The 27,783-nt window shown below is 33.1% G+C and overlaps 1 protein-coding gene across 38 annotated transcripts; it reads right to left on the bottom strand.

Annotated features, from left to right (window-relative positions):
• Nucleotides 1-166: 166 nt before the first annotated feature.
• LOC126745820 (clavesin-2-like) lies at nt 167-27,227 on the bottom strand. 38 transcript variants are annotated; one of them, XR_007663689.1, is made up of 8 exons: nt 27,061-27,227; nt 21,428-21,574; nt 13,717-13,811; nt 13,280-13,430; nt 13,029-13,222; nt 8,557-8,735; nt 3,019-8,491; nt 167-2,652 (listed from the first exon to the last, which is right to left on the bottom strand). XR_007663689.1 is itself a non-coding variant. In XM_050453839.1 (7 exons), the coding sequence occupies exons 2-7, from the start codon at nt 21,567-21,569 to the stop codon at nt 8,317-8,319; spliced, it is 936 nt and encodes a 311-aa protein (XP_050309796.1). In that variant the 5' UTR covers nt 21,570-21,574; nt 27,061-27,227; the 3' UTR covers nt 167-8,316. The 38 variants fall into 38 exon arrangements, 1 of the variants encoding a protein (XP_050309796.1); XR_007663700.1 differs by having other exon boundaries at nt 167-3,018; nt 3,751-8,491; XR_007663708.1 differs by having other exon boundaries at nt 167-2,013; nt 3,844-8,491.
• Nucleotides 27,228-27,783: the final 556 nt, after the last annotated feature.

Raw genomic sequence — 27,783 nt, 5'->3', positions numbered from 1 at the left:
AACGCAAGCAATGATTAACAAAGGATATCATTGGCAGCTTGGTAGATTCAGATGTTGGTCTTTCTGCTTGAGACCTTGAGAGTGACTCTGTTTCTTGCTAAGGAATAAAAAATTAATTCATACTTACCAATTTTGCTATGATAGTTGGTAGAATAAAAACGCAATGTAAAAATACTTTGAGTTTTATTCGTAAATTGGGATCTCGGAAACCATAAGAGTTACAAGGTCGGTTATATGGAGAAAAAGTTGCACAATTTGGGGCTTAATAAAATGACGTTTAAAAAATTCTAAAATTCCGGATACTTCCGGAGATATCCAACAAAAAAAACCGAAATTTGTCAAAATCGTTTTTACCTGCTACCGACTTTATTTAAATAGATATCGGCAAACTAAAAACAGTTTTTCATTGCCACTTTTTATGTCCTATAACATGACGCAAAAAAAAATTAATCCGACGTTTCATTTTTTTTCGATCATCATCAACTTCTCATTTTTAAAAAGTATTTTTATTTGCCTTTAAAATGACGCATCTCACTTGCATGTCCGATTACTCCCTCTAGTCTTCCCGTAAGAACTCCATGAGTGCAAGCGAGAAAGACGTGCCTCATATCGCATTAAATTATGCACGAATATTTTATTTTATCCCACATTGTTTGGGTTTTCATTTATTCTTAAATATTTAATTATTAATAAAAAAAGGTGCCTCATATCACATTAAGTTATGCACATTTTCCCTTATAAAAACTCTATCCAATGGGGATTTTTCGTTACCAATTTGGTCTCAGATATTTAAAAGAAAAAAAGAGCCCTGGTACGTCATCGTCATCGAGGCTCTTTTAGTAAAGAAGGCGTTGGGTCGAGGGTGGAAGACGATAGGGTGGCTCGCGGCAGGCGTTCTCGAATAGACGGTCAGCCTCAGCAGCATGATAGACATCCCCGCTCTAGGAGCAGCCCTAGAAGGTACTCCTCATCTGGAACATCTTCGAGTGCTTTGGCTGAAAGCATCTCGAAAAAGGGTGAGACCGTAGTGGCTGGAATTGACTGGTTGACTGTTGGTAAGCCGAAGAGGTGGACTGGGTTTAAATAGCACCCTTAATAAAGCAATTGGCGTATCAGGTTTTCGAGTTTCAGGTACCAAGATTTTATCAGTTGAAGAGGAACCGCAGAATCCGAAATTGTGGATGTGCCTACATCGTATCCACTCACGCCACGTTCTAATCTGTTCAATATATCAAGCTTTTGTTTTAAAGATAATGTTTTATGCTTTCGTATTGGAGCCATATTACCCAGAATTGGTGTAGGAAGGACAGGAAGCAATAAGTGTCGACTTTAAACTTGTGAAAGCCTGCAAAAAGGCTGAAAACGGCGCCATCCGGATTATCGCGTACAAGCGAATCCGGACTATAACGTACATAATAGCGGCAAAATTCGTGTTCGGACTACTGGAGCATCCGGAGTAACGCATGTCCGGATTATCAAGGCTCTACTGTATAAAGAAAATTTCAAAACTACACCGAAACTTTCCCCTATTTTCTACCATTTGATTAGGCTAATAAATGTTTAACTGTAATGATAGATATAAGATCGTGCCTCGTATCACATTAAATTATGCACATTTTCACTCATAAAAACTCCCGGCTAATGTGATTTTGTCATGTAATTTTAAAAAAATCAAAATATTAGGTTAGGAAAGAATAAATTTTCATTGAATCCGTTTATTTTTAAATCAATTTATTTGGTAATCAGGGTCTTATTTGGGTCACCTAGATTACGAAAACACCGGGTTATAACAGGATCCCAGCAGAACTAAGGGAATGAGAGCACTTTGAAAATCCTGAAAAAGTCGTTTTCGACGTCCGTTTTTGAGGCCAAAAATGGGCATCAAAAATGCCATATCTCAGCTATTAGAAGAGCTACCACCTTGCGGATAGTCTCGTTGGATTTAAAACGACGAAACTAAGACAAAACCGTTGGAATTTTCCCGATAGCTCCCATAGAAGCCGAGATATCGACCTTCAAAGTTTGGAATTTTTCATATTTCGGGTATACCCCCCCGTATCGAATTTTTTCACCAAAAATTGATTTTTTTCGAGATTAAACTAAATACACCAGCGTCTTATTTGGGTCACCTAGATTACGAAAACACCGGGTTATAACAGGATCCGAGCAGAACTAAGGGAATGAGAGCACTTTGAAAATCCTGATAAAGTCGTTTTCGACGTCCGTTTTTGAGGCCAAAAATGGGCATCAAAAATGCCATATCTCAGCTATTAGTGGAGCTACGACCTTGCGGATAGTCTCGTTGGATTTAGAACGACGAAACTAAGACAAAACCGTTGGAATTTTCCCGATACCCCCCATAGAAGCCGAGATATCGATCTTCAAAGTTTGGAATTATTCATTTTTCGGGTATACCCCCCCGTATCGAATTTTTTCACCAAAAATTGATTTTTTTCGAAATCAAACTAACTACACCAGCGTCTTATTTGGGTCACCTAGATTACGAAAACACCGGGTTATAACAGGATCGGAGCAGAACTAAGGGAATGAGAGCACTTTGAAAATCCAGAAAAAGTCGTTTTCGACGTCCGTTTTTGAGGCCAAAAATGGGCATCAAAAATGCCATATCTCAGCTATTAGTGGAGCTACGACCTTGCGGATAGTCTCGTTGGATTTAGAACGACGAAACTAAGACAAAACCGTTGGAATTTTCCCGATACCCCCCATAGAAGCCGAGATATCGATCTTCAAAGTTTGGAATTATTCATTTTTCGGGTATACCCCCCCGTATCGAATTTTTTCACCAAAAATTGATTTTTTTCGAAATCAAACCAAGTATACCAGCGTCTTATTTGGGTCACCTAGATTACGAAAACACCGGGTTATAAGAGGATCCGAGCAGAACTAAGGGAATGAGAGCACTTTGAAAATCCTGAAAAAGTCGTTTTCGACGTCCGTTTTTGAGGCCAAAAATGGGCATCAAAAATGCCATATCTCAGCTATTAGAAAAGCTACGACCTTGCGGATGGTCTCGTTGGATTTAGAACGACGAAACTAAGACAAAACCGTTGGAATTTTCCCGATACCCCCCATAGAAGCCGAGATATCGATCTTCAAAGTTTGGAATTATTCATTTTTCGGGTATACCCCCCCGTATCGAATTTTTTCACCAAAAATTGATTTTTTTCGAAATCAAACTAACTACACCAGCGTCTTATTTGGGTCACCTAGATTACGAAAACACCGGGTTATAACAGGATCGGAGCAGAACTAAGGGAATGAGAGCACTTTGAAAATCCAGAAAAAGTCGTTTTCGACGTCCGTTTTTGAGGCCAAAAATGGGCATCAAAAATGCCATATCTCAGCTATTAGTGGAGCTACGACCTTGCGGATAGTCTCGTTGGATTTAGAACGACGAAACTAAGACAAAACCGTTGGAATTTTCCCGATACCCCCCATAGAAGCCGAGATATCGATCTTCAAAGTTTGGAATTATTCATTTTTCGGGTATACCCCCCCGTATCGAATTTTTTCACCAAAAATTGATTTTTTTCGAAATCAAACTAACTACACCAGCGTCTTATTTGGGTCACCTAGATTACGAAAACACCGGGTTATAACAGGATCGGAGCAGAACTAAGGGAATGAGAGCACTTTGAAAATCCAGAAAAAGTCGTTTTCGACGTCCGTTTTTGAGGCCAAAAATGGGCATCAAAAATGCCATATCTCAGCTATTAGAAAAGCTACGACCTTGCGGATGGCCTCGTTGGATTTAGAACGACGAAACTAAGACAAAACCGTTGGAATTTTCCCGATAACTCCCATAGAAGCCGAGATATCGACCTTCAAAGTTTGGATTTTTTCATTTTTCGGGTATACCCCCCCGTATCGAATTTTTTCACCAAAAATTGATTTTTGTCGAAATCAAACCAAGTATACCAGCGTCTTATTTGGGTCACCTAGATTACGAAAACACCGGGTTATAAGAGGATCCGAGCAGAACTAAGGGAAAGAGAGCACTTTGAAAATCCTGAAAAAGTCGTTTTCGACGTCCGTTTTTGAGGCCAAAAATGGGCATCAAAAATGCCATATCTCAGCTATTAGAAGAGCTACGACCTTGCGGATGGTCTCGTTGGATTTAGAACGACGAAACTAAGACACAACCGTTGGAATTTTTCCGATAACTCCCATAGAAGCCGAGATATCGACCTTCAAAGTTTGGGTTTTTTCATTTTTCGGGTATACCCCCCCGTATCGAATTTTTTCACCAAAAATTGATTTTTTTCGAAATCAAACCAAGTATACCAGCGTCTTATTTGGGTCACCTAGATTACGAAAACACCGGGTTATAAGAGGATCCGAGCAGAACTAAGGGAATGAGAGCACTTTGAAAATCCTGAAAAAGTCGTTTTCGACGTCCGTTTTTGAGGCCAAAAATGGGCATCAAAAATGCCATATCTCAGCTATTAGAAAAGCTACGACCTTGCGGATGGTCTCGTTGGATTTAGAACGACGAAACTAAGACAAAACCGTTGGAATTTTTCCGATAACTCCCATAGAAGCCGAGATATCGACCTTCAAAGTTTGGGTTTTTTCATTTTTCGGGTATACCCCCCCGTATCGAATTTTTTCACCAAAAATTGATTTTTTTTCGAAATCAAACTAAGTACACCAGTGTCTTATTTGGGTCACCTAGATTACGAAAACACCAGGTTATAACAGGATCCGAGCAGAACTAAGGGAATGAGAGCACTTTGAAAATCCTGAAAAAGTCGTTTTCGACGTCCGTTTTTGAGGCCAAAAATTGGCATCAAAAATGCCATATCTCAGCTATTAGAAGAGCTAAGACCTTGCGGATGGTCTCGTTGGATTTAGAACGACGAAACTAAGACAAAACCGTTGGAATTTTCCCGATACCCCCCATAGAAGCCGAGATATCGACCTTCAAAGTTTGGAATTTTTCATTTTTCGGGTATACCCCCCCGTATCGAATTTTTTCACCAAAAATTGATTTTTTTCGAAATCAAACTAAATACACCAGCGTCTTATTTGGGTCACCTAGATTACGAAAACACCGGGTTATAACAGGATCGGAGCAGAACTAAGGGAATGAGAGCACTTTGAAAATCCTGAAAAAGTCGTTTTCGACGTCCGTTTTTGAGGCCAAAAATGGGCATCAAAAATGCCATATCTCAGCTATTAGAAGAGCTACGACCTTGCGGATGGTCTCGTTGGATTTAGAATGACGAAACTAAGAAAAAACCGTTGGAATTTTCCCAATAGCTCCCATAGAAGCCGAGATATCGACCTTCAAAGTTTGGACTTTTTCATTTTTCGGGTATACCCCCCCGTATCGAATTTTTTCACCAAAAATTGATTTTTTTTCGAAATCAAACTAAGTACACCAGTGTCTTATTTGGGTCACCTAGATTACGAAAACACCAGGTTATAACAGGATCCGAGCAGAACTAAGGGAATGAGAGCACTTTGAAAATCCTGAAAAAGTCGTTTTCGACGTCCGTTTTTGAGGCCAAAAATGGGCATCAAAAATGCCATATCTCAGCTATTAGTGGAGCTACGACCTTGCGGATGGTCTCGTTGGATTTAGAACGATGAAACTAAGACAAAACCGTTGGAATTTTCCCGATACCCCCCATAGAAGCCGAGATATCGATCTTCAAAGTTTGGAATTATTCATTTTTCGGGTATACCCCCCCGTATCGAATTTTTTCACCAAAAATTGATTTTTTTCGAAATCAAACTAACTACACCAGCGTCTTATTTGGGTCACCTAGATTACGAAAACACCGGGTTATAACAGGATCGGAGCAGAACTAAGGGAATGAGAGCACTTTGAAAATCCTGAAAAAGTCGTTTTCGACGTCCGTTTTTGAGGCCAAAAATGGGCATCAAAAATGCCATATCTCAGCTATTAGAAAAGCTACGACCTTGCGGATGGCCTCGTTGGATTTAGAACGACGAAACTAAGACAAAACCGTTGGAATTTTCCCGATAGCTCCCATAGAAGCCGAGATATCGACCTTCAAAGTTTGGATTTTTTCATTTTTCGGGTATACCCCCCCGTATCGAATTTTTTCACCAAAAATTGATTTTTGTCGAAATCAAACCAAGTATACCAGCGTCTTATTTGGGTCACCTAGATTACGAAAACACCGGGTTATAAGAGGATCCGAGCAGAACTAAGGGAAAGAGAGCACTTTGAAAATCCTGAAAAAGTCGTTTTCGACGTCCGTTTTTGAGGCCAAAAATGGGCATCAAAAATGCCATATCTCAGCTATTAGTGGAGCTACGACCTTGCGGATGGCCTCGTTGGATTTAGAACGACGAAACTAAGACAAAACCGTTGGAATTTTCCCGATAGCTCCCATAGAAGCCGAGATATCGACCTTCAAAGTTTGGATTTTTTCATTTTTCGGGTATACCCCCCCGTATCGAATTTTTTCACCAAAAATTGATTTTTGTCGAAATCAAACCAAGTATACCAGCGTCTTATTTGGGTCACCTAGATTACGAAAACACCGGGTTATAAGAGGATCCGAGCAGAACTAAGGGAAAGAGAGCACTTTGAAAATCCTGAAAAAGTCGTTTTCGACGTCCGTTTTTGAGGCCAAAAATGGGCATCAAAAATGCCATATCTCAGCTATTAGTGGAGCTACGACCTTGCGGATGGCCTCGTTGGATTTAGAACGACGAAACTAAGACAAAACCGTTGGAATTTTCCCGATAGCTCCCATAGAAGCCGAGATATCGACCTTCAAAGTTTGGATTTTTTCATTTTTCGGGTATACCCCCCCGTATCGAATTTTTTCACCAAAAATTGATTTTTGTCGAAATCAAACCAAGTATACCAGCGTCTTATTTGGGTCACCTAGATTACGAAAACACCGGGTTATAAGAGGATCCGAGCAGAACTAAGGGAAAGAGAGCACTTTGAAAATCCTGAAAAAGTCGTTTTCGACGTCCGTTTTTGAGGCCAAAAATGGGCATCAAAAATGCCATATCTCAGCTATTAGTGGAGCTACGACCTTGCGGATGGCCTCGTTGGATTTAGAACGACGAAACTAAGACAAAACCGTTGGAATTTTCCCGATAGCTCCCATAGAAGCCGAGATATCGACCTTCAAAGTTTGGATTTTTTCATTTTTCGGGTATACCCCCCCGTATCGAATTTTTTCACCAAAAATTGATTTTTGTCGAAATCAAACCAAGTATACCAGCGTCTTATTTGGGTCACCTAGATTACGAAAACACCGGGTTATAAGAGGATCCGAGCAGAACTAAGGGAAAGAGAGCACTTTGAAAATCCTGAAAAAGTCGTTTTCGACGTCCGTTTTTGAGGCCAAAAATGGGCATCAAAAATGCCATATCTCAGCTATTAGTGGAGCTACGACCTTGCGGATGGCCTCGTTGGATTTAGAACGACGAAACTAAGACAAAACCGTTGGAATTTTCCCGATAGCTCCCATAGAAGCCGAGATATCGACCTTCAAAGTTTGGATTTTTTCATTTTTCGGGTATACCCCCCCGTATCGAATTTTTTCACCAAAAATTGATTTTTGTCGAAATCAAACCAAGTATACCAGCGTCTTATTTGGGTCACCTAGATTACGAAAACACCGGGTTATAAGAGGATCCGAGCAGAACTAAGGGAAAGAGAGCACTTTGAAAATCCTGAAAAAGTCGTTTTCGACGTCCGTTTTTGAGGCCAAAAATGGGCATCAAAAATGCCATATCTCAGCTATTAGTGGAGCTACGACCTTGCGGATGGTCTCGTTGGATTTAGAACGACGAAACTAAGACAAAACCGTTGGAATTTTCCCGATACCCCCCATAGAAGCCGAGATATCGACCTTCAAAGTTTGGAATTTTTCATTTTTCGGGTATACCCCCCTGTATCGAATTTATTTTGTAATCCCATTGATATATCTTTCTCGTTTGCACTCATGCAGTCCTTATGGGAAGTACTGGAAGGGGTAATCGGACATGCAAGTGCGATGCCTCATTTTAAAGGCAGATAAAAATACTTTTTAAAAAATGAGAAAATCCAATAATGACGCCCATAAGAAAAAATAAAGTTGATGATGATCGAAAAGAAAAACGAAACGTCGGAATTATTTTTTTTTTGCGTCAAAGCGGCAATAAAAAACTGTTTTTAGTTGGCTGATATCTCTTTAATTGGCGCAACTTTGTCTCCATTTAACCGACCCCGGAACTCTTACGGTTTCTTACCCTCGAATTTGAGACACCCTGTACATTTAAATCTATATCACTTATAATACATAAACAACAAATGCTCTAATCAGATACACACGATGACCCCTCGGACTTATCACTATCACTTAAATATTCTTCATATTCTAATTCGTCGACCGTATAACCCAACGATCGCAATTCGTTCTTGATTTCTTCGTTTTTCAAAAAATCCTCGATCCAAGGTCCGTAGGCGTAGTCCGGATGTCTTCCGCCATATCTGCATTAATAAATAAATAAAATCAATCGTTGATACAGATTTAAATTCAATATTTAATAATTTACTTTTCTGGTAAATGTTTCGGGTCAATATATTTATGCAGACTCTCCATATCTTCTCCATGAAGGTATAACTTGTCCTTCATTGTACCGGTGAGGAACGGTTGAAATACTCGATAAACGATGTCGAAAATGTAGGGCTGGAACACGATGTGGATCGCGTGAATTTTCATTGGGAATGATGTCTGAAAATTTGAATATTTCAATTTCAATGTCATATTTAAGGGTCAAAATTGCTTTAAATATGAGAAATATGGGTTGAAGCATTTTGCCTTGCATATAGTATTGAGAGATTCATTGGTTTCTTAATGCTACTTTTATATTTTAATCAACTAATAAATTACAAAGAAGTGCCTGGAATAAATAACAAATACCTGGACGTTTTTGAAGGTGGTAGACAATGGTACAGTGAAAACATCTTGTCGGACTTGCATTGTCTTATTTATTTATTGTAACACGACGTTTCGGTTGGTAAGTATTTCCAACCGTTTACACTTGATAACGGTTGGAGATACTTACCAACCGAAACGTCGTGTTACAATAAATAAATAAGACAATGCAAGTCCGACAAGATGTTTTCAAATACCTGGACGTAATAAATCGTGATAATCCTACCGGATTTAAGTCCTATTGATAAATTTAAAATGGCTTTCAACGCCTGGAATAAGATGAAGGCAATTTTTTAGAGTACCTATAACGCGTATGTTCCAGAATTCCAGAAAAATGTCTTTTAAGGTCTTTGAAGTAATTTTAAGTTTCTTGCAGGCATTCAAAGCGATTTTTAAGACGTCAGTTTGAGGCGTCTATATAAAATTTTGGATATGACACGACTTCACTAAAAGGTCATTCACCTAGATGTTCAAACACCCGTTAATTCTGAAACTATTCATTGTACTTATTTGTACCATAAGAAACATTTATAAAGAATGTTCTTTTAAATGCTATGCTTTTTATTTTATGAGAATATTCCAAGTAGTTTTTGAGATATAGAATTTTGAATTTCGTCCAGGCAGTTGACGTCATTAATTTCTTTTTTTTTTTTGAATGACGTCAACTGCCTGGATCAAAATCATTGATTTTTTTAAAAACAATAAAATCAATAATTTCTTCCAGGCAATTAACGTCATTAACGAAGAAGAGTTTCATAACGCCAACTGCCTGAAAGAAATTATTGATTTATTAAAAGTATAAATTCAATCGCTTCTTCCAGGCAGTTGATGTCGTTGATATCGTTGATTTCTTTACTTTACTTTAATGATTACGAAAACACCGGGTTATAACAGGATCCGAGCCGAACTAAGGGAATGAGAGCACTTTGAAAATCCTGAAAAAGTCACTTTTTTGACGCCGTTTTTGAGGCCAAAAATGGGCATCAAAAATGCCATATCTCAGCTATTAGTAAAGCTATGACCTTGCGGATGGTCTCGTTGGATTCAGAACGATAAAACTAAGACAAAACCGTTGGAATTTTCCCGATAGCTCCCATAGAAGCCGAGATATCGACCTTCAAACTTTGGAATTTTTCATTTTTCGGGTATACCCCCCCGTATCAAATTTTTTCACCAAAAATTGATTTTTTTCGAAATCAAACTAAGTACACCAGCGTCTTATTTGGGTCACCTAGATTACAAAAACACCGGGTTATAACAGGATCCGAGCAGAATTAAGGGAATGAGAGCACTTTGAAAATCCTGAAAAAGTCGTTTTCGACGTCCGTTTTTGAGGCCAAAAATGGGCATCAAAAATGCCATATCTCAGCTATTAGTAAAGCTACGACCTTGCGGATGGTCTCGTTGGATTCAGAACGACGAAACTAAGACAAAACCGTTGGAATTTTCCCGATAGCTCCCATAGAAGCCGAGATATCGACCTTCAAACTTTGGAATTTTTCATTTTTCGGGTATACCCCCCCGTATCGAATTTTTTCACCAAAAATTGATTTTTTTCGAAATCAAACTAAGTACACCAGCGTCTTATTTGGGTCACCTAGATTACAAAAACACCGGGTTATAACAGGATCCGAGCAGAATTAAGGGAATGAGAGCACTTTGAAAATCCTGAAAAAGTCGTTTTCGACGTCCGTTTTTAAGGCCAAAAATGGGCATCAAAAATGCCATATCTCAGCTATTAGTAAAGCTACGACCTTGCGGATGGTCTCGTTGGATTCAGAACGACAAAACTAAGACAAAACCGTTGGAATTTTCCCGATACCCCCCATAGAAGCCGAGATATCGACTTTCAAAGTTTGAAATTTTTCATTTTTCGGGTATACCCCCCCGTATCGATTTTTTTCACCAAAAATTGATTTTTTTCATAATCAAACTAAGTACACCAGCGTCTTATTTGGGTCACCTAGATTACGAAAACACCGGGTTATAACAGGATCCAAGCAGAACTAAGGGAATGAGAGCACTTTGAAAATCCTGAAAAAGTCGTTTTCGACGTCCATTTTTGAGGCCAAAAATGGGCATCAAAAATGCCATATCTCAGCTATTAGAAGAGTTACGACCTTGCGGATGGTCTCGTTGGATTCAGAACGACGAAACTAAGACAAAACCGTTGGAATTTTCCCGATAGCTCCCACAGAAGCCGAGATATCGACCTTCAAACTTTGGAATTTTTCATTTTTCGGGTATACTCCCCCGTATCGAATTTTTTCACCAAAAATTGATTTTTGTCGAAATTAAACTAAGTATACCAGCGTCTTATTTGGGTCACCTAGATTACGAAAACACCGGGTTATAACAGGATCCGAGCAGAACTAAGGGAATGAGAGCACTTTGAAAATCCTGAAAAAGTCATTTTCGACGTCTGTTTTTGAGGCCAAAAATGGGCATCAAAAATGCCATATCTCAGCTATTAGTAGAGCTACGACCTTGTGGATAGTCTCTTTGGATTCAGAACGATGAAACTAAGACAAAACCGTTAGAATTTTCCCGATAGCTCCCATAGAAGCCGAGATATCGACCTTCAAAGTTTGGAATTTTTCATTTTTCGGGTATACCCCCCCGTATCGAATTTTTTCATCAAAAATTGATTTTTTTCGAAATCAAACTAAGTACACCAGCGTCTTATTTGGGTCACCTAGATTACAAAAACACCGGGTTATAACAGGATCCGAGCAGAACTAAGGGAATGAGAGCTCTTTGAAAATCCTGAAAAAGTCGTTTTCGACGTCCGTTTTTGAGGCCAAAAATGGGCATCAAAAATGCCATATCTTAGCTACTAGAAGAGCTATGACCTTGCGGATAGTCTCGTTGGATTCAGAACGACGAAACTAAGACAAAACCATTGGAATTTTCCCGATAGCTCCCATAGAAGCCGAGATATCGACCTTCAAAGTTTGGAATTTTTAATTTTTCGGGTATACCCCCCCGTATCGAATTTTTTCACCAAAAATTAATTTTTTTTCGAAATCAAACTAAGTACACCAGCGTCTTATTTGGGTCACCTAGATTACGAAAACACCGGGTTATAACAGGATCCGAGCAGAACTAAGGGAATGAGAGCACTTTGAAAATCCTGAAAAAGTCGTTTTCGACGTCCGTTTTTGAGGCCAAAAATGGGCATCAAAAATGCCATATCTCAGCTATTAAAAGAGCTACGATCTTGCGGATGGTCTCGTTGGATTCAGAACGACAAAACTAAGACAAAACCATTGAAATTTTCCCGATAGCTCCCATAGAAGCCGAGATATCGACCTTCAAACTTTGGAATTTTTCATTTTTCGGGTATACCCCCCCGTATCGATTTTTTCACCAAAAATTATTTTTTTTTGAAATCAAACTAAGTATACCAGCGTCTTATTTGGGTCACCTAGATTACGAAAACACCGGGTTATAACAGGATCCGAGCAGAACTAAGGGAATGAGAGCACTTTACTTTAATGACGTTAATTGCTTGGAAGAAATTATTGAGTTTTTTATTCTTTAAGAGAAATCAATTATTTTTTCCAAACAGCTCATTTCATTAAAGGAGAAAAAATTGATGGCGTGAACTGCCTGGACGAAATTATTGACTTTATTGTTAAAAAAAAATCAATAATTTATTCCAGGCAGTTGATGTCATTAATTTCTTTAACTTTAATGGCCTTAGTTGCCTGGAAGAAATTATTGAATTTATTGTTTAAAAAACTCAATAATTACTTCCAGGCAACTATAAAAGTAAAAGAAATTAACGGCATCATATGCCTGGAAGAAATTATTGAATTGATTCTTTTAACAACTTAATAATTTCTTCCAGGCATTTGACGTCATTTGAAAAGAGTAATAAATTATTAATGTCAATTGCCCGAAATAAATTATTGATTAGGAGAAAAAATTAATGACGTCAACTGCCTGGACGAAATTATTGACTCTATTAAAAATCAATAATTAATTCCAGGCAGTTGAGGTTACTAATTTCTTCCTCTTCTCGATTAACATCAAATGCCTGGAAGAAATTATTGATTTTTTCACTTACGAATTTTTTTTACTTACCACTAATATCTGGATAATTTTATGTGCTATACTGGGCGTCATATAACAAGCCTGCTGAAACGTTAAATTTGACATGTCAAAGAGGCCAATGCCTCCCAGGATCTGAGCTCTCTGCTCTAATATCGCCAACTCCAAAATGGCCATGGTCGCTTGAAACAGTTGGGTCACGGTGTATTTTTCGGGATCCCAGTTACCTGAAATTATCACATTTTTATAATCATTTACTAATATATAGTTTATTAATTACTTACCCATGCGATAAAGTAAGATCCTTCTTCCAGTTTGTTCCCTGTATGGGGGTACGGTAATAATATCGTCACAACCGATTTCCAGTAGATTTTTGAGTTGAACACCGTCAAAGAATTCCGGATTGTTTTCTTTAAAACGGTAGTAGTTTACAAACTGCAAAATTCAAAAATTTATAATTGAAGTATAAGGTAAAATTACAATCCTGCAGTCTCCCTCCAGGGTTGTTTGACAAACCCTAGGGCGTATATCTAATACCAATTTTAAAACCTTTTGATTTGAAACCCCTGATGATGGACACCACTGTGTCTAAAACAGGTCAAGAATTTTAAAAAACTGAATGTTTAATAAATAAGTGGAGAGAGACTGCTCTACGACTCACAGGTACGGACTATTTCGTCACTATTAAGAAAATTTAAATATAGTTTAAAGTCTCACTTACTAATCTGTGGGCTGCCTCGACATTGAATTTCCTGGCCCTTAGGAATCTGAGCAAAAAAGCGTCGTCGGTTCTATGTGGGACGCATTCACCTCGACCTTTAATTGAATTACTATATAAAAATACTGAAAAGCCAACAATTTCAATTGTATGTATGGATTCAGAAACACAACGTGAAAAGTTCAATTAATAGTTTCGGTTTTTTATATTCTGTATTCTAGGCTCAATAAACACAGTCTTCTGGAATGGGTAATTTTATCGTTTTACTACAACCTTTAAAGTATTTATTTCAGCAACGTTTTTTAAGAATTCAGTAACCCATCACTATGTTATTTATAATCATTTACAGTAAAATGTTGGTACTGATTTATCTGGTTCATCAAGCTACAAAAATAAGGACAATTTCGTTTGTGATAAAACTTTTATCTCAGCAGTGCTTTTCAATATACATATTATACATATTAAACAATTTACAAAAACACACCGAACACTTAAAAACCCATTCAATTGAAGCATTTTTCAAGCAAAGTTTTGAAAACGTCTCCTAATTAGAACAGCAGTCCCTCCATATAGAGATTTTTATCTATAATAAACTAACAGTGGTACATAATCATTCATAGTGATAGTGCCTAAGTAATTTTTTAGTGAATTTTTATGTGATGTGCTTGTAATGTGTAAAGATGCCGTCGTATATTATAGGATTATTTTTATGGTCTTGTGGACTTCCTGCTGCTTTAATTCAAGGTTTGTATAAAGATTTATAGGTTTTCTTGAATATTAGTGTGATATTTTATATATTTGTTATCATATATATTCATAATATGAATGTATGTAATCTTATAGGCAAGTGATAACTCATTTTAGTTTTTTTTAAGAAATTATGACTTATTTATTTTATTTGCCGTAAATCCGAAAGCTAATTAAAATAATTGATGTTCTTGTGGGTCTATGAGCAACAAATTTTATATGTTCAGTTTTTATAAGGTAGACTCTTTTCTCATTTATGGGTGCAACTTAGAAAAATAATCTTAGTAAAGTCACTATCACTAAGAAAATTCGTAGTGCTATATTACAGCCTAAAAATGACAAACAATTAATCTTAGCGGTGATTTTTAATAGTTTGTTAACATGAATCCAGAAAACCCCTAGAAGAAAAATGAGATTTTAACCTCAACAGTGATTTTTAGACTTCGTAGTCCTGGAAGTTGAGGTTTGTGATTTTTATTTGAAAATCTCAGCGGTGATTTTAAAGGTTTATGCAGGCTGTTTCATAATTTATAGAGGGTCTCAAGCGCAAAAGAAGTTTACGCAATAAACCTCTATTTTATCCGAAAATCATTAGATTTTTAAGTATAGGGTGATAAAAAACTTTTAGCAAAGATCATATTTTTCACGATAAATTTGACATCCCTGTAAACATTTTTCTGAAAATTAGCAGGTACTTTCTATGGATCTAGTACTATTTTTTAAATTGTACCAGTAGCAATAATGCTGATTAGAACTTAGGGAACTCTTAAAAAAATGGTACGCCACTGTTTTTTCATCAAATAAAAGATATTTTTCAAATCCTCTAATCTAATTTAGATTTCTTTATAGAACACCCTGTATATCCAATCCTAGCATAAAACACTGTTCACATTTTTTTGACACATATAAGTAGTGATTTTAGGACTTCGTCGTCCTGGAAACTCAGAAATTATTCATTCTAACTGTGATTTTTATGTAAAAATTGTCAAAAAAAAAGTGTCAATAGTGATTTTAAGGATTTCCATATCCAATCTTAGCATAAAACACTGTTAATATTTTTTTGACACATATAGGTAGTGATTTGATTTCGTCGTCCTGGCAGTTGAGATTAAGCTTTTTGTTCCTTTCATACCTTGACACTGATACAATATTTATCTTAACTGTGATTTTGTGTGTATCAAGAAAATCTCAGCAGTGATTTCCAACGTTTTTGATGTTGTCTCAGCAGTGATTTCTAATATAGTTGAATAGTTGAACACTTGTTAGATTCATAATCTAACAACCTTTGTAAATATTCACTTTTTTTTTGATTTCTGATTCTGTAACCTGAAATGTGAATGTACAAATAAAGTCTCTGTTATTATTATTATTATTATTATTATTACGATTAATATTATTATTATTTATTGATTTATATTCTTTATCTCAGTAGTGATTTTAAGACTTCGTCGTCCTGGCAGTTGAGATTAAGCATTTCATCCTTTCATATCTTACTTGAAACTGATACCATATTTATCTTGACTGTGATTTTATGTGTATAAAGAAAATCTCAGTAGTGATTTTCAACGTTAATATATTAATTAAAATCTATAACATAATTAAAATCTAGAGCACTTTATACAATTTATACAATAATTAAATTTATCGTATGAGCTAGACAACCAATTTGTCCCCATTCTGTCTTAACATTAGCCGCATTACAGTGCCAACTTTTTTTGTTGTTACTCATTCATTAGCAACTCTAAATAATTCTTTTACATTCTAATAAATAAGAATAAAGAATCCAATTTCTTGTATCAAGTAAAGTTGATTTTTGATGTAAGATATTGTTAATCCATTACTAATTCTTTGAGCAATACTGATACGTAGAATAAAACGTTTAAAAATACATTTTAACCGAAACTATCAAAGACAATTCAATGAAACGTGACTCTTGAAATCCTTCCTTTTAAATAAAAAGAGACTACTACACCGAACGTCAATTTCAACTGTCCAAACTAATCGAATTGATAAAGTATCAATAATGGAAAGAAGCAACCCGATCATAATTCCCCATCAAACCGATATCGGATTTTTTAAAATGAAATTCCGCGAATATTTGAACTGCTCCCTCGACTTTTCGCCTAAAAGCCATCCGGGGAGAGAGATATATATTAAAGCCTAGTATAAAACACTGTTAATTTTATTCATTGACTTATGGAATTTTTATCTCAGCAGTGATTTTAAGACTTTGTCATCCTGGAAGTTGAGATTAAGTTTCTTTATTTTTCAGATTTTGAAGCTGATAAATTATTACTCAATAGTGATTTCAAAGGTTAATATATCAAATTCTGGCATAAAACTTTGTTCATATAATTCATTGACTCATACAAGCAATGATTTTAAGACTAGACGTCGTCCTGGAAGTTGAAATTAAATTTTTTCATCCTTTCATACCTTAGTTGAAACTGATACAATATTTATCTTGACTGTGATTTTGTATGTATCAAGGAAATCTCAGTAGTGATTTCCAACGTTTATATATTGAAGCCTAGTATAAAACACTGTTAATATGATTCATTGACTTATGGAATTTTTATCTCAGCAATGATTTTAAGACTTTGTCATCCTGAAAGTTGAGATTAAGTTTCTTTATTTTACAGATTTTGAAGCTAATAAATTATTTATTCTAACCGTGATTTTTATGTAAAAATTAGGAAAAAAAGTCTCAATAATGATTCCAAATGTTTACATGTTCAATCTTAGCATAAAACACTATCGATATTATTTATTGATTTATACGATTTTTATCTCAGTAGTGATTTTAAGACTTCCGAAACCTGGAAGTTGAAATTGAATTTTTTCGTCCTTTCATATCATGAAACTGATAAATGATTTATTCTAACCGAGATTTTTATCTAATAATTATTGAAAAAAAAATCTCAATATTGATTTTAAAGGTTAATATATCAAATTCTGGCATAAAACTTTGTTCATATAATTCATTGACTCATACAAGCAATGATTTTAAGACTAGACGTCGTCCTGGAAGTTGAAATTAAATTTTTTCATCCTTTCATACCTTAGTTGAAACTGATACAATATTTATCTTGACTGTGATTTTGTATGTATCAAGGAAATCTCAGTAGTGATTTCCAACGTTTATATATTGAAGCCTAGTATAAAACACTGTTAATATGATTCATTGACTTATGGAATTTTTATCTCAGCAATGATTTTAAGACTTTGTCGTCCTGAAATTGGAGATTAAGTTTTTTTTATTTTTCAGATTTTGAAATTGATAAGTTATTTATTCTAACCGTGATTTTTATGTAAAAATTAGCAAAAAAGTCTCAATAATGATTTCAAATGCTTACATGTTCAATCCTAGCATACAACACTGTTGATATTATTTATTGAGCAGTGATTTCAAGACTTTCGAGTCCTGAAAGTTAAAATTGAGTTTTCTTATCTTTTTATACCTTAAAAATGATAAAATATTTACCTGAACCGTAATTTTTTGCTGAAAGGTATCGAGAAAATCTCAGCAGTGATTTTCAAGGTTTATATATTTAAGCTTAGCATAAAGTAATGTTTTTATTATTTATTCACTTATACAATTCTTGTCTCAGTAGTGATTTTGAGACTTCCGAGTGCTGGAAGTTGAAATTAAATTTTTTCATCCTTTCACATCTTGAAACTGATAAATGGTTTATTCTAATGGTGATTTTTATCTAATAATTATCAAAAAAAAATCTCAATAGTGATTTCAAAGGTTCAAATATCCAATTCTGGCATAAAACACTGTTAATATTATTTATTGACTTATAAAAGCAGTGATTTTAGGACTTTATCGTCCTAAAAGTTGAAATTGAGTCTTCTCATCTATTTATACCTTGAAACTAATAAAATATTTATCTGAATTGTGATTTTTTTGCTGAAAGGCATCGACAAAATCTCACTATTGATTTTTAAGGTTTTTATATTAAGTTTAGCATAAAATATTGTTAATTTTATTTGTTGACTTATACAAGCAGTGATTTTAAGAATTCGTCGTCCTGGAAGTTGAAATTAAAGTTTTTCATCCTTTCATACCTTACTTAAAACTGTGATTTTGTATGTATCAAGAAAATCTCAGTAGAGATTTCCAACGTTTATATATTAAAGTATGAAACACTGTTAATAAATATATAGTAGTGATTTTAAGACTTCGGAGTTCTGGAAGTTAAAATTGAGTTTTCCTTGAAACTGATAAAATATTTGCCTGAACTCTGATTTTTTGCGGAAAGGTATCAAGAAAATCACAGCAGTGATTTTCAAGATTTTTTCATAAAATATTGTTAATATTATTTATTGACTTATACAATTCTTATCTCAGTAGTGATTTTAAGACTTCGTCGTCCTGGCAGTTGAGATTAAGCTTTTTGATCCTTTCATACCTTAAAACGGTTTTTATCTTGACTGTGATTTTGTGTGTATCAAGGAAATCTTAGTAGTGATTTCCGACGTATATATATTAAAGCCTAGTATAAAACACTGTCGATATTATTTATTGATTTATACAATTTTTATCTCAGTAGTGATTTTAAGACTTCCGAGTCCTGAAAGTTAAAATTGAGTTTTCTCATCTTTTTATACCTTGAAATTGATAAAATATTTACCTGAACTGTGATTTTTTGCTGAAAGGTATCGAGAAAATCTCAGCAGTGATTTTCAAGGTTTATATATTTAAGCTTAGCATAAAATAATGTTTTTATTATTTATTCACTTATACAATTCTTGTCTCAGTAGTGATTTTAAGCCTTCGTCTTCCTGGAAGTTAACCGTAATTTTTTTTATTTTTCGTACTTTAAATATAATAATAATTTTATTTATTCTAACTGTGATTTTTATGTAAGAATTATCAAAAAGAATCCTAATAGTGATTTCAAAGGTTTATATATGCAATCCTAGCATAAAACACTGTGAATATTATTTATTGATTTATACAAGCAGTAATTGTAAGAATTCGTCTTCTTGGAAGTTAAAATTAGGCTTTTTCATCCTTTCATACCTTAACTGTGATTTTTTACTGAAAGATATCAAAAAATCCCAGCAGAGATTTTTAACGATTATATAGTTGAACAGTGGTTAGATTTATAATTTGACAAACTGAACGTCGCCTTTGTAAAAATTCACTTTTTTTTTGATTTGTCATTCGGTAATCTGAAACGTGAATGTACAAATAAAGTCTCTATTATTATTATTATTATTATTTTTATTATATATTCAAGCTTAGAATAAAACATTGTTAATATTATTTATTGACTTATATTCTTTATCTCAGTAGTGATTTTAAAACTTCGTCATCCTGGCAGTTGAGATTAAGCTTTTTGATCCTTTCATACCTTAAAACTGTTACAATTTTTATCTTGACTGTGATTTTGTGTGTAACAAGGAAATCTCAGTAGTGATTTCCAACGTTTATATATTAAAGCCTAGTATAAAACACTGTCGATATTATTTATTGATTTATACAATTTTTATCTCAGTAGTGATTTTAAGACTTCTAAGTCCTCGAAGTTGAAATTGAGTTTTCTCATGTTTTTATACCTTGAAACTGATAAGATATTTACCTGAACTCTGATTTCAAAAAAGATATCCAGAAAATCTCAGCAGTGATTTTCAAGGTCTATATATTCAAGCTTTGCATAAAATATTATTTATTGACTTATACAATTTTTATCTCAGTAGTGATTTTAAGACTTTATCTTGCTGGAAGCTAATATTTATTTTTTTTTATTTTTCGTTGTTTAAAATTAATAATATATTTATTCTAACAGTGATTTTTATGTAAAAATTTTCAAAAAGAATCTTAATAGTGATTTCAAAGGTTAATATATCCAATCCTAGCATAAAACACTGTTAATAATATTTATAGACTTACACGAACAACGATTTTAAGACTTCGTCGTCCTGGCAGTTGAGTTTAAGCTTTCTGATCCTTTCATATCTTAAAAGTGATAAAATATTTATCTTAACTGTGATTTTTATGCTGAAAAATTTCAAAAAAAATCTCAGCAGTGATTTCCAACGTTTTTATAGTTGAACAGTTGCTAGACTTATAATCTGAACCTCGCCTAGTTGAATATTCACTTTAATTTTTTTAATTCAATTTGTCAATCTGTAATCTGAAATGTGTATTTACAAATAAAGTTCTTATCATTATTATTATTATTATTATTATTATTATTATTATTATTATTATTATTATTATATATTGCAACATAAAACATTGTTAATGTTATTTATTGACTTATAATTTTTATCTAAGTAGTGATTTTAAGACTTCCTAGTCCTGGAAGTTGAGATTAAGTTTTTTCATCCTTTCATACCTTAAGTATGAAAAATTATTTATTCTAAACATGATTTTTATGTAAAAATTATCAAAAAAAAATCTAAATAGTGATTTCAAGGGTTAATATATCCAATTCTGGCATTAAACACTGTTAATATTATTCATTAACTCATACAAGCAATGATGTTCGGAATTAGTCATCCTGGAAGTTGAAATTGAGTTTTCATACCTTACAACTGACAAATAATTCGTTCTAACCGTGATTTTTGGCATAACTTTTTTCAAAATATAAATTACCTTATTCAATAAAAAAATCTTAATTAGTTTTTTGAATTTTTCACTTTAAGGGCACCTTTTTTGGCCACCGCTACCTAAAAACAACAATATTTTTAAAAATTCCACTTGAATTAACTTGAAACTGAATCAGCAGACACAAAACGCTCTTCTAAACATAAATGTTGATGAGATTTATTGAAAATATCTTGGTCACTATCAAACACCCATAACTCTCTTATTTTCGATTTTACAGCCCTAAAAAGGGCTCCACAACTTTCAATTAGAATGAATCAAATAAGCATATAATAGAATAGAACAAACTGTTATAAACCTAATAGCCTATTACATCCTACATGTGTACTTTATAATTCTTACCATAAATCATATCCCTAAAATCTTCAATGATCAGACATTTTGTATCAGGATTTTCTCGTATATTTTCCTCGGCCCACTTCATAAGTTGTTCAGGTGGGTCCTTCAAGTCCAATTTGTACAATACGTCTGTGTCCAGGGGCATTTTCACTAAAAATCATAATAAAAAAAATACAAAGCAGCTTCTAGCAAGCTTAATTCTAGCAAATGATATTTTTTTATTTTAATAATATTTTTATTTCTATTCTTAAAATTTGGGTAATTATATAGTCAAACAGAAGTTCATATTTTGTAGGAGAATGTCAATATAGAGATTTCAAAATGGGGTCAAGTCTTTATCCTTATGCAAGAAAAAATACATGTAGGTCATTTAGTTAAATGTATTATGCATTTCGTTTTGTAAACAGCCATTATCAGATACAGAACATCACAAAAAAACATATACGTTCAACAACTTCCCCATTTTGAAATCTATATAGGTAATTTTTGTCAACGAATTGTTTGATACTCTTTGAAGAAAACCTTTTCTTTTTCACCTAAACAGTAAAAGATCTCCATCTATTACTAAAATTCTAAATACTCCTTACAATCCAGTTTTAGTTAAATAAATTACCAGTGAATAAATCTAAACAATTGGTCATTATTTATTAAATTCTGCTAATATAGATGATGTTCAGGAAGTGTAAAGGGTCTACTAATAATTACGTATTTTGTTAATTTACCTCGGAAATTCGTCATTTTATATAGTATGATCATTAGGTAAAATAATATTTGTACTGAATATTCCTAAAACATTATTTTGATGACCTGAAAATTGTCCCCACTATTCTTTGTTGCGATACAGTAATATATAATATATTATAGCACCTTGTAACATATTTTATATTCTCCTTAAAAAAAATAATTGTTTAATAGCCATATACTAATTATCAATAATTTAGCGTAATAACTATTTGCTTACCATAAAAAGCTGTATTCCTTGCAATTACGATTATAACATCACGTTTTTTAATTAACGTAGAAATAGTCAAGTATTTACATAGAAATTAATATTTGGTCTCTTTAAAAATTTTCAATTAAGCAAGTAATGTTTAAATCTTTTAATTATATCAGTAAGCAATAAAAAAATAATCTTTCTTTAATTGAATTTAGTAACAATGTGAGTTTCTTAAATATTTAGTAACTTTAAGTTCATGTATTGAAGATATCGAGGGACATATTCTCCATATCTTTAGATCAGACCCTTACCTTGATGAATAAATGTTCCGATACAAACATGTATTGCGATATTTTTTACAGCAATCTACCAAACCGTTCGATTAATAGAGCTTGTAAGGATTATATTAGAAAAACTGAAGAAAATATAATTATGTAATAATTAATTGGTCATTTATACAGGCTAGAAAAGGTCTTTCGCAAATATTTATATCATATTCCTTATTCTACCCCCCTCCAAAAATGAAAAATGCCTTCTTCACTTTTTTTGAAAGTATATTGACAAATGAAATTGCATATACAGGGTGTCCCAAAAGTCAACGATAAGCTGAAAGAGGGCAATAGACCAGGTGCTCAGGGATTCACAAAAAATACTAAAAAAAATCTATCTTGAGTACTTTTAAAACTATAGGCATTCATAGAAAAACCGAAATAAATTGACAACTAGTGTTGAAAATTGTATCTTTTGACCACTATTTCCCAAATTTAACTGACTGTTCTGGGGAAAAAAATTACTTCCCTGTTTGGCAAGTGATTTCAAAAGTTGGCGTATTTAATCTAGATTTCAAAATGATAAGATACTTGCTAGATTATTGCTTCAATAGGTGTGTATTTTTATTTTTTTTTTGTACATAGTCAAATGTACGCCACTGCTCTAAGCTAAGTTAATTTTATAGTCAAAATAAATAATGGAACAAAAATCAAAGTAAATGAAACAAAACTTTATTAGAATTACAACAAATTCTTTAAATTTGCCTACTTTACGGGAACAATAATTAACAAAAAGTGAGAAATTAAAATGAAGAAAAAGTGTGCACTAATCCAATTTAAAACGTCGTATCAGGAATGGAGGCAGACAATTTGAACATTTGTTGCGACTTAAATAATCTTTTATTTCATTTAATTTGACTGTAAAATTAGCTTAGTGTAGTGGCGTACATTTGACTATGTACTAAAAAAAATAAAAATACACACCTATTGAAGCAATAATCTAGCAAGTGTCTTATCATTTTGAAATCTAGATTAGATACGCCAACTTTTGAAATCACACGAGTTATTATCCAAGCTAAGAAGATTGAAGTGTAAGAGCGATTCTTCTAATAACCTAAAATACTCAAAATTTAACGCATAAAATTGAATTTTCAATGCGCAAACTCACATCAAAGGATGTGACATTTTATTACTGTCTTTCGCCTATTTTCAAATGTCAACATTGTCACTTTTACCGTCAAGAAGGCAAGAACTGAAGGCGCCGAACTCAATTTTGAGGTATTGAAAGAGTAAACTTTTAACAAGTACTTTTGTACTTACTATCTTTTTAAAAGTCCAAGCTGATCGTAAATTTAACATTGGCTATATTTCGTAGATGTGCAGAATTTCATCATAGCGTTCTGCGCATTACATAATGATAATTTACAAGGTACATCATGGCATTAATTAACACAGCGTGTATACATTTGCGTAGACAAGGAAATAGAAGAGAAGCTGACGTGGATAAAAATTAATTTTTTTAATACACGCAACGGCACTCATGCCAAAATCAAAATATTTGCCATGCGTCAAGGTTTAATAGAACTTGATGCAGCAAAATTAACGTTCATGGTCAAAGATTCAACTTTCAGGCCAAGCAGTCAAGTAATTTTCTTTTCCAGGATAGTTAGTTAAATTTGGGAAATGATGGTCAAAAGACACAATTTTCAACACAAGTTGCGCAAAAATCTAATAATTTCGTAAAAATGTGAACAGTTGTGTTTAAATTTAGTTTTGTAATTTATCGAAAGGTTATTTCGGGTTACATTAAAAAAAAAATTGTTAAGAAATTCAAAAATTTGTAGCCACAGTACTAAAAAGATCAACAGGGGGTGTCAATTTTTTTCGGTTTTTTTATGAATGCCTGAGCACCTGGTCTATTGCCCTTTTTCAGCTTATCGTTGACTGTTGGGACACCCTATATACGAGAGATAATCAATTATGAATCTTTAAAAATTGATCGATAATTAATGGAAATTACCTTAAAAAATTATGCAAGGGGTTCATATAATTAATATTGATTCTTATTAATGCCTGTAAATAAGAATTAATATATAATATATAGCGTTGCCTTAAAATTGCATAGAAATCACGTAGAAATTAACTGGGAATCAGTCAGTTTTTAGGCGTTGATTAATAATCAATAGAAATTCATAGAAATCACTTTTACACCTCAAATTTTTGTGAAAAATCACTGTTTTTCGTCTATATTATCCAATCTAATAACGCTGTTTTAATACTAAATAAACAGTACTATTAAATTAAATATTGAATTTATATTTTTTGCAAAAATCTTGTTTTTCATTAACACAACTCTTAGCCCCCCACCCACCCCACACAACTTACCAGTAAGAAATTCTTTTGAAAAATCACCGTTTTTGGTCCATAATATCCAATCTAATAGCACTGTTTTTGTATTAAATATTTATTAATATATAATTATATCAAATTTAAATCAACAAACTGTGTTATTAGATTAGATATTAGTGAAGAAACCAGCTCTTATTCATACGTATCATTTTGGAAAACAATGATTTTTTAAAAGAATTTCTTACTGGTCAATTGTGTGGGGTGGGTGGGGGGGGTAAGGGATAGGGTTAATGAAAAAGTGTTTTTTTGCAGAAAATATTTGCCTGAGAAAAAAATTCTATTTAAGAATATTATAGGCGTTAAAAAATCTATAATTTTTGTATCTATACTTTTCTCACATAACCTTAAGGTTTTCGAGTAAAACATGAAAAGACCCTATTTTATGTCTCGAAAGTGAAAATTCAGTTTTTTTTCTTTGGTTTTAGATAACTGTTCATTATCTAGGTCCAAAAATACAATTTTTAAATTAAACTATTGGTATTTTTATTAACCGTATATGGTCAAGGTATATTTATTGAACTATAGAAAATACGTATATCATATACGTTTTTGCTTACACAAGGCATTCAAGTCAACTCAGGAATACAAATTTACCCAAAAACTAAACAAGGGTTTAAAAAATAAAATTTATTTTAGAAAAATGCAGTGGTGTACTTTTTTTTATTAAATAATATTTACGATAAATCCTTTATGGACGCCATTGGTAAATTTTTTTTGTTCGTCGAAAAATGCCCCCTGATGCATAAAACACATCTGGAAATTAAAAAGAAAAATCTCATTCCATTAAACGTATTTTATAAACGTCTTTAAAGAGTATACAATAAACCATACTAAAACGTTTAACTTTTATGAAATAATAATTGTATATGTCGGAGAGTCAGTATTATTATTTTCGGCGGACATGTTCGTTATAAGTAAAACTCGTAATTTGTGAAAACACACACTTAATTACTATATTGACAAATAAACACGAATTACACACAATAATACTAAATAAACGAGTAAGCTAACGTACCGCCGCGAATAAAATAAAAGAACTAGTGATCCGAAGCCGGTCTATCTATCATCAGTTCTCTCAAAAGATTGCCTTTTCTGTTCCTTCATGCTTCTTCAAGCATTCATTCCCGGCTACGTTCCACTCTCCCGATATCTCTTAAAAGATATTGAGTCATGTCCTTTATTTTATTTCTAAATAAACTTCACTAAAAATCAACATGAACCCAGACTCTGAATAAAAATAATTAATGGACGGCCGTACCGCCGATCGGTGACAGTAACTTAATAACAAGCCTATTACTAATCAAAACAAATCGTTATCTTAATATTCTTAGAAAAATACGTATAGCCGACGTATATAATTAACATGCAATAAACCTTCTTGTTAAAGGTGAATAACATAAACATAATATAATTCCTCAACTTATTCATATTACTAAGATTTTTATAGCAAAACTGGACATCTGGTGCACCTAAACCAAAAATAAACGTTTATTTAACTATCGTGTATTGCTTGGGAACAATATATCTCCATTATATTATATGCGTAAAATTTTTATAATAATAGTAAAGTAAAACAAACTTGCTTCAACAGTTTATGAATAAATTTAGATTTTTCCTCTATAGTAATCAAATACAGGAATTATATTTCTTTAATATCTTTATGGCACTTAGACTTATTTGTTTTTCTTTTAGTATTTAATTTTTATCAAAACTTAGAAAATAAAATACTGTAAATCTTGACATAACTTCTAATTATATAACTAAGTTATTAAAGATTCTTTTCAATCTATTAAAAATTTATTAGATAGGTAAAGAACAAATTTGTGAATTTTTGTGAATTTCCTATACTGTTGGAAATAAAGAGCTATTTACTTTTTAGGTCCAAGTTGCAAAAACTTCTACATAATAATTTCAATTATAAATACACTTAGTAGTACTCGAAAATAAAATCAGAGAATTAGCTCTTTATTCCTAACACACGCATCCAATGTCATAACAATAAGATTATCGAAATCGCTTACCAACGAACGGTTTGACCTAGTTTACGATAAACAAAAATACCCAAAACAATGTTGTCGAATGTTATGTCACAATTTTTGCAGTACGCAACGAGTAACGATCAACGTTCTCCTTTCGAATAAACTGTTTAACGTGCAAACTGCAAGTTGCAACTGAAATCGGAGACCATGGAACCCAACCGGTACCGCCACGGCCTCTCCGTCGATTATAATAATTAATCATATTATTTAATTATTGCAGGAGAGGATTATTATTGTAGTACCATATTGGATACAGAGATTTTTATTGGTGAAAAGTCGTTTGTCTTACAGTATTCTCCTGTTATGTAAATTATTTTTTACTTTTGGCTCATGTTAATTGTGTATATGTTGTAATACTAATCTTAATTTTGAACTTTTGTAGAAAGCGTAAATTACAACATTTAGGTTGCAAGTGTTTTAAATACTTTGTATCTCGAAAACTACTTTATTTTGCTTAATATAATCTAGATATTCAGCATTCATCTAATTCGAAATTCTCTAATATTCATTCGTACATCAATTTACTAGGTGATGATATATGAGACGTTTTGTAGATGAATAATTAAAAAAAAAGAATTACTTTATTTAATTGTAAATTTTTTGCATCATCTGTAAATTGTCCTTCTAATATCCTAATAATCTAGGAAGTAATTTCCTTTGTACCTGCTCCATGTTGGAAAACCATAGAGTAGAAAATGTGTAATT

Source organism: Anthonomus grandis, chromosome 16 (assembly GCF_022605725.1).
Source record: "Anthonomus grandis grandis chromosome 16, icAntGran1.3, whole genome shotgun sequence".
Taxonomy (NCBI): domain Eukaryota; kingdom Metazoa; phylum Arthropoda; class Insecta; order Coleoptera; family Curculionidae; genus Anthonomus; species Anthonomus grandis.
The sequence above is the reverse complement of the archived record's forward strand: the minus strand, read 5'-3'. Positions and strand labels throughout refer to the sequence as shown.

Excerpts from the sequence above, each read along its gene's own strand:
- LOC126745820 (XM_050453839.1), bottom strand. The coding sequence starts at position 21,569 with ATGCCCCTGGACACAGACGTATTGTACAAATTGGACTTGAAGGACCCA. Across the intron at positions 13,812-21,427 it reads TTTTAGGGATATGATTTATG|GTCGAGGTGAATGCGTCCCA; the intron begins GTAAGAATTATA and ends ATTCAATTAAAG. Across the intron at positions 8,736-13,028 it reads AAATTATCCAGATATTAGTG|ACATCATTCCCAATGAAAAT; the intron begins GTAAGTAAAAAA and ends TCAAATTTTCAG.